The sequence below is a fragment of the Tachysurus fulvidraco genome, chromosome 23, assembly GCF_022655615.1.
Source record: "Tachysurus fulvidraco isolate hzauxx_2018 chromosome 23, HZAU_PFXX_2.0, whole genome shotgun sequence".
NCBI lineage: Eukaryota > Metazoa > Chordata > Actinopteri > Siluriformes > Bagridae > Tachysurus > Tachysurus fulvidraco.
In genome coordinates this window covers 2384208-2396002 of record NC_062540.1, presented here as the reverse complement: position 1 = coordinate 2396002, position 11795 = coordinate 2384208, and the positions used below count along the sequence as shown (strand labels likewise).

Here is an 11795-nt window from a genome sequence, read left to right as displayed (position 1 = left end):
GTATAAAGTATAACGGTTATGACGTCTTGGCCGTTCCTCGCCGCGGCTAATTATTAATCGCTGCATTGTTCAAATTAGAAACGAGGAGCTCTTGTTCTGCTTCGGTGTGTTTAGGACTAACTGACAATTATACAGAGCATGAAGTGCCGCATGGTAATCCTTTGGTGGAAGAACGTATGCAAACACTGACCCTGTCCACAGGGAATCCTGAGAAGTGGAGGTCTTTGAGGCTGTAATTAGCTTGAGATGGTGTGGAGGCGCAAAGGACAATTTAGAATTCTCTCTTCCTTTCTTCCTCTCGCTCCTCTTCTCTTCTTAATTCCTTTCTTTCTGTGACAGATTGAATAATGACCCCGAGGAGCTGAAAGAGGAAAGGATTATGTGACTCTCTCTCTCTCTTTTTTTTTTCTACCCTTCCTCGCCCTTCCTTCCTTTCCCGTTCTCTCCTGCTTTGTGCTTTAATAATTTCTGTTTCATCCGTGTGCCCGAGTGTGAATTTTCGGCAAAGCTATCCAAAGCACCGGGGCGAACACGCCGCGGCCGATTAGCGCCGCAGTATGAAATCTAGAAGTGTGTAATGAACGGGTGTGTTTTTGCACTGATAAGAACGGAGAGCTGCTGGAGTACATCAGGGTCTGGCGGTGTGCAGAGAGACTGCCGCTTTAAGGAAGGGCGTAAGCAAAACTCTACGAAAGGATCAAGTAGCTTCAGGGCACAAAGAGATGAATTAGCCTGAGCACTGAAATGGTTAGATCTTACAAACTGTTAAAGACGTAACATGCGTTTGTGTGTGTGTATGTGTGTGTGTGTGTGTGTGTGTGTGTGTGTGTGTGTGTGTGTGTGTGTGTGTGTGTGTGTGTGAGAGAATTACACACAAACACTGTTTGTACACTCAAGTAGACGAAACGCAGACTACAGCAATTAATGTCAGCTGTGTTACAGTAATAAATTAAATATATAACCAAAATACAGCAAGATAATTATAGAAACAACAAACAAAAACAGAGTCGTTATAAAGCTTCAAGATGTTATTCACATCTGAGGAGGTTGTTCTGTCGAGCGATTACACACTCAGTTACACCTATTAAATGACTAAATAAATAAATAAATGAATCTGCAAATGCATCCAGCAGCAGCGGGTGATTCAGTAAGCTGTAAAAAATAAAAAAATTAATGAGTTTTAGGTCGAAAAATAGTTTTAGGTTTTAAATGAATAATGTAGAGAACTAACTAAGATACTTATATGCAAAAAATCCTCAAGGAATATTGGATAAAAAAAAATCGAATAAGAAGAAGAATATTATAAGAAGAAGGAGAAAGACGTTCATCGATTAAAAATGCAGTAAAACCAAGGGCGTCGATTTGGGGAGGGACGGTAGGGACATGTCCCTACCAATATCCAGGGAACACTCAATTGTCCCTAGCAATAATTCGACCAAGCCTATATATATTTATACATAACCACTGATATCCGTCTGTGTCTTGTGCTTTTTTACTTATTTCATTTAACATTTATCCAGGAATCATTAAATAGGATGAAAATATTTTACAACGGCGTTCTGTAAAAAATAGCGCAACTTGTGGAACACAAACGGTTAACAGATTTACCCCCTGCAATGAATCCCGCCTCTGTAACTCAACTCTCTAAAATGATTGGCCTTTGCCTTTTTTGAGTCCCGCCTCTCTAACCCACGTCGCTGTTTGATTGGCTTCGTCTTTCTCGCTAATGTGTTGAGGTCGGCTGCAGCTATATTCCGTTGTATGAAGCAATATGCAACGTGATTATGCAGGTTACCGGTATGTGAGGAAGAAAGTATTCTTATAACAACAGTTTTCTGCACAAAATACGGGGAATGTTGTCCCCACCAATGTCAAATAAATTATGTCCCCACCAATGTCAAATAAATTATGTCCCCACCAATGTCAAAATCAAACTTTCGCCATTGAGTAAAATCCACAAATAATAAAATGCGATTAAAAAAATCGCAGTGACACAAAGAATAGAATTGTAAATTATTAAATGGACAATAATAGAAAAGTATTATTGGTATAAGAAAATGTCATTCATTTTTCAAATCTTCAAAGTTGAACATTTTTAGTTTAACATTTCAGGAACGTTTTTATTTGGTTCATTTTTAATTACATTCGAAGTGTTTTAAGATAGATGGAGTTTAAAGGTTTAAAGGTTATAAATATAAACAAAATCCTTCATCAGACTTTTTATAGATGTTGAGGATTTGGCTACAGATACTGTAAATTGTCCTCTTCGTCCTTGACGCTGTCGTTTCCGAGACGGGACACGAGTCTCAAAAGCTCCATTTCTCCAGCGATTTCTTCACATGTCCTTTTATTCCGTCTGTTCAGTCGTTACATCCGTTCCTTGTATTCCCGCCGAGGCTCGGACTTTCGACACAAAGCTATTCTAACCTTCCATCAGTGGCAGTCGTCGGCCATGAAGAAGATTTGAAATTGATTTTCGGATAGATCGGTGCACTACGAGTCGCGTCTCTGAGCCGAACCGCCGCACGCTCGCCAAAGTCACTTTGTCTTTACGGTCTCGGCCCTTGTGCCGTGCATCGTTAAGCAGGTCTGCGTGCAGCGTCACTGCTCTAGCGACAGTCATCCGTTTCAGGTGTTCGGCACTTTGACAAAGACCGTCTTCCTTTTGATGAAGATATCCCTTATAATCGGTTTTATTAATCACACTTTCAATTATCCAGTAAAGCGCCTCCATTTGTGGTGGCGTAATTAAGATCATCAATCAGCCATTATTTAATCACGGCCGTGTCGGGTATCATTCCAGGTCCTAATTAATTAACATCAGGCAGAAGGAGGGATTTCGACGACCTGAAAGACGATTCTGTTGCGTTTTCCTCTGGCAGGCTTCAGGGTGGCTTATCAATATTTAATCCGCTCTCACAGATTTAGGCTTCTTAAAACAATAAATTTTGTCATGAATATTTTATTCAGCAAGTATCGTTCAGGATCACTGGGGTCCAGCTAAAGTCCCCAGTCCTGTAAGTTGTGAAGTTTTGGAAAAAGTAATATAGCTTTGTGTTTTAGAAAAAAAAACAACTAACCAAAAGCTATGGAGCTATGTTGAATTCAACGATCGGATCGTTTTCTGTTTTATTAGTTTCTACGTTCGGGATCGCGGGTTCGTATTAGCTTAGTGTTTTTATGGTAACAAATTGCACTTGTGAGCTGAGACTAATAATAAACAAATTATTGACATCTTATGGAAGGAGACAGAGTGTAACTTTGTATCTTCATGACAGAGTCGACTAGCTAGTTAGCATGACTAGCAACGATGACGCAGCAGGGACGATATTTCCGTAAGAAGCTAAACACAAATGCAGATATTTTGTCTAATGCGAGAGTGTAACGTACAGAAACCCAAACTGAAATCAGAACTGTATCGTAACGTCGGATGCAAGGAGTTTCTTCCTTTAAACCCGACTCGACTTCTGAAGGTCTTTTAAAAGGCCAAGGCAAGGCAAGTTTATTTGTATAAACTTTTTTATAATTTGTTTATTCTAGTTTATAGCACATTTCATACACAGAGGTCAAAAGTGTTTACATAGAAATTGGAAAACAATTTATAAAAGAGAAAAAAAAATATGAAAAATAAGAAACACGATAAAATCATAACAAAAACAAAGATTCAATTAAAGAAAATAAATGTGATTTTAATAAAAACAGTTTAAAATATGTTAAAAAGAATAAAACAGGAGAAAAAGTGATTTGGATAAAAAGTGCAGTCAGGGTGAAGCAGCACAGTCAGGGTGAAGCAGCACAGTCAGGGTGAAGCAGCACAGTCAGTGTGAAGCAGCACAGTCAGGGTGAAGCAGCACAGTCGGGGTGAAGCAGCACAGTCGGTGTGAAGCAGCACAGTCGGGGTGAAGCAGCACAGTCGGGGTGAAGCAGCACAGTCGGGGTGAAGCAGCACAGTCGGTGTGAAGCAGCACAGTCGGGGTGAAGCAGCACAGTCGGTGTGAGGCAGCACAGTCGGGGTGAGGCAGCACAGTCGGGGTGAGGCAGCACAGTCGGGGTGAGGCAGCACAGTCGGGGTGAAGCAGCACAGTCGGGGTGAAGCAGCACAGTCGGGGTGAAGCAGCACAGTCGGGGTGAAGCAGCACAGTCGGGGTGAAGCAGCACAGTCAGGGTGAAGCAGCACAGTCGGGGTGAAGCAGCACAGCGCTCATTCAGTAAATGCAGAGTTAAACAGATGTGTTTTTAATCTTGATTTAAAAGTGTCTACTGTTGAAGCACATCTGATCTCTTCTGGAAGCTGATTCCAGCTCTAGGTGGCGTAATAACTAAATGCTGACGCACCTTGTTTTGTGAACCCTTGGTATCTCTAACTGACCTGATCCTAATGATCTGAGTCGTCTGCTTGGTTTATATTCAGTTAACATATCTGTAATGTATTTCGGTCCTAAGCCATGAAGTGATTTATAAACCAGTAACAATACTTTAAAATCTATTCTAAATGTAACTGGAAGCCAGTGTAAGGACCTGAGGACTGGAGTGATGTGCTCAGATGTTTTGGTTCTGCTCAGAATTCTGGCAGCAGCGTTCTGTATGAGCTGCAGCTGTCTAATGGTCTTTTTGGGGATCCCAGTAAGGAGTCCATTACAATAATCCACCCTGCTGGTGATGAAAGCATGAACAAGTTTCTCTAAGTCCTGTCTTGAGACAAAACATCTCATTCTGGCTATATTTCTGAGATGGTAGTAAGCTTTTTTTCAAATTAAGGTCAGACTCTAAAATTACACCAAGATTTCTGACTTTGTGTCTTAAGACCCCTAGAGTCAAGGTGTGTGTTAACCTTGAGAGTTTCATCTTTATTTCCGAATACAGTGACTTCGGTTTTGTCTTTGTTTAACTGAAGGAAGTTTTGACGCATCGGACTGTTAATTTCATCAATGCATTTACATAGAGAGTCGATGGGGCTGTAGTCATTAGGGGACAGGGCTAAGTATATCTGGGTGTCATCTGCATAGCTGTGGTAAGCGATTTGGTTCTTTTTCATTATTTGACCAATCAGGAGCATATACAAATGAAAGAGAAGCGGTGCAAGAATTGAGCCCTGTGGGACTCCACATGTCATGGATGTCCACTCAGATTTATGGTTACCTATGTTCACATAGTAACCTCTACCGTTTAGGTATGATTTAAACCAATTGAGGACCATCCCAGAAAGCCCTACCCAGTTTACCAGTCTATGTAAAAGTATGGTGTGATCTACTGTACCGTGTCAAAGGCAGCACTAAGATCTAGTAGCACCAGCACTGATATTTTACCTGAAACAGAGTTTAAGCGAATATCATTTATTATCTTTATGAGCACTGTCTCCGTGCTGTGATGCTGGCGGAAACCAGATTGAAAATTGTCCAGATAGAGATTTGAGTTTAAGAATTTGTTCAGCTGATTAAAAACAACCTTTTCAATGATCTTGCGTATAAAAGGAAGATTAGAGATCGGTCTGTAGTTGCTAAGTATGGTTTTGTCTAGGTTACTCTTTTTTAGGAGAGGCTTAACGACTGCCGTTTTTAGGGACTCTGGAAAAGTGCCTGTGAGCAGGGAAGTATTTACTATTTTTAAGAGGTCAGTTTCTAAGCAGTTAAGTACCTTTTTGAGAAAGGATGTGGGGGGTATCAAGGCTGCAAGTTGATGCTTTAAGATGTTGTACTGTTTCTTATAGGGTTTTTATATCAATTATGTCAAATTCTGAGAAAATGACAAATCTTTGAGGTTGTTGTAGTGAGGTCTGACTGACCACATTGCAATATGCGGCCGTATTCAAAAGTCCTCGATTAGAGTCATTGCATCGGACGGATGGATTTGCCATGAAGCTCAATAGCGCAGAACGAAAAATCTTTAAGAAGAAGGTTCGTGACCTTTGTATCATAAATGGATGTTAGAATGTTGTAAAATTTGTGAGGCAAATGAGCCCCAGAACATTAGGCAGAACATTAGCATGTTGTGCCAAATTAACCCAGGAACATTATGGTGGTAAGGGCGATAGCGCTAGCATTAGCCTGGAAGCAGCTCTCTCTCTTATCTCGTTTGGTTGTGAATCATGATAACAGATTCGTTTGTGATCGGTTTGCCGAGCTGCATCCGGTAAGACGGTATAAAAATAAATAAATTCATCTAGCTTTAGCACCTGCCTTTATCTACTGCCTCAGATAAAAATAATGACTCTACTTTGGATCTACTCGAAAGAAAAAAATCTCTTTCCCTCGCAGCGCTTTGAAGAAGTCGTGCGTCCAACTCTTTATTGTTGGATCGATTAAAAAGTCAGTGAAGCGGCCGAGGTCTAAAGCTGTTTACTGTATCGGATAAAGGAGGGGGTCATCGTTTTCTAAAGGGTCTATAATTCTGCTTTATGTAGCCTTTATTCATTATTAATTAGATTGAATTAGCTGAGTTGTGTTCATGAAGCGCTGCTTTTGTGCACTGGGGTTGGGTTTAGCCAGTTGTTATGTCTCTTTGGGGCGTTTATGGCTCAGTGTTTGGTGGATTTATTGTTCTGTGGATTTATTTTCCTGCCTGATGACTTTTTTATTTCTAGGTATAGAACCTATACAGAGGATTGACATTAAAACCCACACAGTGCTTTTAAATTCTCTAATTTGATTGGTCAGAATATATGGTTTACATCATATAAACATCCCCATTTCTATAGTAACATGTTGTTCACGTGTATGACGGACACGCCATATAATCTAAAGCACTATTCGGACGGGATTAGTTTAACATGAGGACGTGGGGGGTAAAGTAATTATTACCAGAGCTTCTCGGTGATTTTAGTCCCGTCCGAATGTGCCATCTCGATAATCATTACGGACAATAGCACTATTCGGACGGGACTAGTTTTACGTGGGGACGTGGAGTAATGCAATTTTACCTCAGGACGTCTGTAATATTAATTGGCCAATTCGCACGGGACAAGACATCTCAGTACAACTAGCAGAAGTGGGAGGGGTAACTCGCTTTACGCACCACAGTAACCTCCTTGTCGTCATGTGCGTATGACGTTGCTTCCTGTTTCAAGCGCCTCCATGCTTGCAAAACGCACCAAAAACTACTTTTAAACAGGAAATGACGGAATTTTACCGTACATATTTACAGCGGGTCTTTTCGGACGGGATTAGTATTACCTGAGGTCATTTTTCCGGACCTTTTTACAGAAGGTAAAAGTCGCCGTAATCTTTACTGACATTGTCCGTAATGATTACCGAGATGGTACCTTCGGACGGGACTAAAATCACCGATAAGCTCTGGTAATAATTACTTTACCCCCCATGTCCCCACGTAAAACTCGTCCCGTATGAATAGTGCTAATGTCAGTAAAGATTACGGCGACTTTTACCTTCTGTAAAAAGGTCCGGAAAAATGACCTCAGGTAATACTAATCCCGTCCGAAAAGACCCGCTGTAAATATGTACGGTAAAATTCCGTCATTTCCTGTTTAAAAGCACGATGTTCAAGCATGGAGGTGCCATGTTGTCTGTTTGCGCACGTGATAACAGGAAGCAACATCATACGCACATGACGACAAGGAGGTTACTGTGGTGCGTAAAGCAAGTTACCCCTCCCACTTCTGCTAGTTTTACTGACATGTCTTGTCCCATGCGAATTGGCCAATTAATGTTACAGACGTCCTGAGGTAAAATTGTATTACTCCACGTCCCCACATAGAACTAATCCCGTCCGAATAGTGCTCTTAAGGCTTATATAACATTCTTAAAATCCCGGAGACGGATCCTGGAGACGGATGCATTTGTTTAACATCTTTTGGAAGGAGTCTCCAGTGTCAGAATTTATAATAAACGTAAAGCTACGTTCAGACACGCGTCAGGTTTATGGTTCCTGCTACTGGTTGTCAGCAGGTGGCGCCGTGTATGAACTTCTCTAGCGTATATCATCCTATCCACAGATCACGTGCGCTCTATTGACCGTCTTTACTCCCATTGGTAGTCGCTACACCGAGACACTCCATATTTGCGTAAACTTTGTCTGGACGTGTTCTTTGCCACTCATGAACGATCTCCTGTATGATGACTTGAGACAGCTCTCAAAAGCACTACATAAAGCCCCCCCTTCATCCAATCAGCAATTTATTATATATATAAAACCTCTTTTTTTAAACCTGTATAATATAATATTAGTCCTGGATTATGTAGAGCGATCTTCATACACATGTATAATATGTTATCCAGCAAAAGCGACAATAAAGATACTGCCATACAGCATTTTCTGGGTTCTGTTAAGCGAACAGAAATAAAGGAGTGTTATTCCCGGTCAGGGTTCTCCAGGTCAGGGTCTGCTGGATCCTCATCACCTGTTTTATCTCACACGGTTTCCCTCAGCCTGCTTTGCCATTTCTGGTAATGTCATCATGTTGGAGTGAGCCGAGGAGACACCATGACTGCGCCGCTTGAATTTTAAGCAGCTGGAGGAAGCGACAGGAAAAGATTCCGTGTCTCTTCTCTTTTCTGTATCTGAGCAGGGCTGAGCAAGACTTCTCCTTGTGTTTCATGTGACATGGCTGTTATTCTGAGGAGCGAATGCACCGAGGATTGTTTACACCGGTAATCCGCTTCAGTAAACCTCTTCGCTTCGTACAATACAGCGTCAACAAGCAGCAGATCCTTCAAGTCGTACTGCTTCGTAGCTATGCGGTAGCTAGCTAGCTAGCTATGTTCTACATTATCTTGCGAGATGCCTAAATCTGACCGAATGACTTTTCTTAGCTGCTGTAGCATAAGCGACGACATTAAATGTAACTATAAGTGGATAAAAACTATGATAATCAATTAAACTTAATCGAAGGCAATCTACTTTTCTCAGAGCTGCAACAATTGTGTAGAATTACCAGGTCTTCTGCATGTTTTAAAAAAGCGTGAGGTGAAACATGATTTACTAAGCTTACAATTTTTCATAGCTAGTTCGAAAACTTGTTAAAGCGATTTAAAATCGTCGGCTAATTCGACGTCTTGTAGCCGTGTTTCTTGCGTCGCTGAATAAAGTGCGGCTGTAATTTTATGTCAAGTCCAACATTTTTTGACTGAAAAGAAGACTTTTTCCACAGTCATGTCCTCCATATGTCCTGCTCATCTGATTCTGTGTGAAATGCGATTTTTTTTTTTTCCCTACATAACACTCGCGTCATCTGCCAACCAGCGAAAACCCGAACACTCTTCCACGCTCCGGCTGCAAATCACGTTCGGCTTTTCGTCTATAAAAATCCTCCTCGTAAACCGCCTTCTGTTGTGTTTTCTCTCTCTCTTCTGTTCCGATTATCTCTTCTTATGTCTCATTTCCTCTCTTTTTCTCTGAGAAAAACAAAAGCCAGTGAAAGGACAATAGCCTCTTTTCTGTCTCTTTCCATTTTAAAACCTTTTGATAATGAAGTGCAAAGAGAACATCTGGCTTTCTCCAAAGCTCTGGAGAGAGAACGTTTTGTCCTTCAAAGACGTTTTGTCGCGTCCCACGTGAGACGCTGAGGTAAAAACGTACCTTTGTGGATCCGTCTTCCTTTTCCAGCAGAAATGGGCAAAACGATCAGCTCCTCTCAACGGGAAGTTAACCGATATAATCATAAATCTTTGTCCGAACAATTTACTGAAGCAGATCTTTTTAAGATCGAAATTTGCTCCTGCAGAAATTTCAGAAATCCCAGCATCCTATTTATAAGACGAAAAAAGAACTTTTTATCCTGTTATAATGCATTCGTGAGGCATTATACACACTGTTATACGGTATATTTATGAAAGTCCGTCTTTTCGATTATCCATTATAATATTCATGAAAGATTTCTAGGTTTCTGTCCTTACTATGCATTATGAATGAACGGGATCAAAAAATGATCATAAGTAGCGTTCGTAACACACGAAGAAATAAAAGTGCAACTCGTCTATAATACCTGTAATGGATTAATAAACCAGATATAACAGAAAATAATACAACGTTGTGTACAAAGTCATCTGGAATTTATTTCTTAGGTATTTTGAGGTAAAAAAAATGTTTAGGATAATGCTGATGATCCATTCTGTTCACGATTTGTATTAATTAAAGTATATTGAGTGTTTATGACAATTTGTCGAATGCCTTATGAAGCATTATACCGTCTTATAAGTGCATAGAAAGAGTTGAATAATGTTTTTTGAAGGCCGAGAATTTGTCCTGTTTTTTTTTTTCTCTTTCTAAAATAAATAAATAAATAAATAAAACATTCAGAATAAAAAAAAAATATCGAACGTTCAGTCAATAGAACAAAGACAGACGATTCTCTCCATCGCCATAACGACTAATAGAGGAGACTGGAGTCTCTGTCGTAAATATCATATCGTTTTCTCTGACACTCTGGGTGTGCGAGCGCGTCGTGTAGTCGTGTTCTGTTGCAAAAAAAAAAAAACGCCAGTGTGTCAGGGTTTGTTTTCTCAGACATGTCATTTTAAGTATAGAGTCTGAGATAGTGGATGCGAGTAAGAGCCTTCACAGTGAGTCGTGTCTGTTTCAAGCTCCGTACATCCATGTGAATAAGCGGCCGAGAAAATCGCACCGACGTCGTCATTATCGGCGTTATCGCGGTCTGACACGAGCTCGTAATCCATGTGAGAATATAAGCGAAGAAAAAAATTTTTTACCTAAGCCTTAAATTTGCGATGAATTCTTATTTACTGAAAAATATGAAAATAGAAATGAATTAAGGATTCGAGGCATAAACACACGGAGCATTGCGTCTCTGGATTTATTTATTCATTCATTCATTTATTTATTTATTTACTGGGAGAGCATTTTTTTGCTTCACGAACAAGAATATTAAGATTATCTACCATGCTGCTTGCTCTACCATGCTCCTCGCATGATTTTCCTTGCTCTACTCCTTCGACTCGACTGCTCTCGTTACTATACTGTAGAGCCAATTAGACCGAAGAGCAGCTTGACGGCGTTCGGCGTCTACGATAAAGCCTGGAATCGTTAAAGGTCAACGCGATCCGGTCGTTCGTCCTTTCTTTCAGCGTCGAGAACTGAGTATCGACCGTGTGACTCACTTGTACCTTTTTTTCACATGGTGTTTTATTTATTTTAGTTCTTTTACTCTGACCCACTTTAGAAATGATGAAACGATTCGTTTTGAGCGACCGGACCATTGTGTGCTCTGTGAGGTGGACTGTTCAGGCAAATGAGATGGAATGATGGTCATTATCATTACTTACTTTTCTCTGTCCTCACTCTACAAATCATGTTACGTGATACCAGTGCATACAAAGATCACGGACAAAACTGTGAACAGCTTCTTACTGTACATGTGTCGGTTTTGTTTTCAGGCTTTGAGGGCGGAGCTAAAGGAGAGGGAGCATGTCGTGGTCAGTACCTTGGACCAGGCACGCATGTTCCTGGCTGATCAGCCCATCGAGGGGCCTGAAGAACCACGCAAGAACCTGCAGTCAAAAACTGGTGAGAACTTTAATCTAATTACAGAAACTCGCTTGATTATTAATATCTGAATAAAGGAGTAATATGGCTGAATAACATGACATGAGGCACCTTTTAATATCAGTTTACGAGGTTAAATACAACAATTTAAAAGTGTTTTGGTTCGTAGTGATCGATCTTTTTCACATCATCACCTCAGACCGTTGGAACGGAATCCCATCTGTTTGTTCTTCCTTAAAGGTTGTTTCTCTAGTCAACTTTTTTTGTCATGTCATCAGTTTGCTGTTATTTGTTTATTCGAGATAAATAAAAAAAACATATTTGATAGCCCTGTAGCTATT

At 40.5% G+C, this 11795-nt stretch overlaps 1 protein-coding gene across 5 annotated transcripts in view; it reads left to right on the top strand.

The window, feature by feature from the left end:
• LOC113651474 (utrophin) overlaps positions 1–11795 on the top strand; it is a 126861-nt gene that overhangs the window by 52221 nt on the left and 62845 nt on the right. For all 5 annotated transcript variants that reach the window (XM_047807273.1, XM_047807274.1, XM_047807272.1 and 2 more), the window contains one exon: positions 11346–11475. In XM_047807273.1, coding sequence (XP_047663229.1) covers positions 11346–11475 — 130 coding nt within the window. The remainder of the gene's footprint in view (positions 1–11345; positions 11476–11795) is intronic.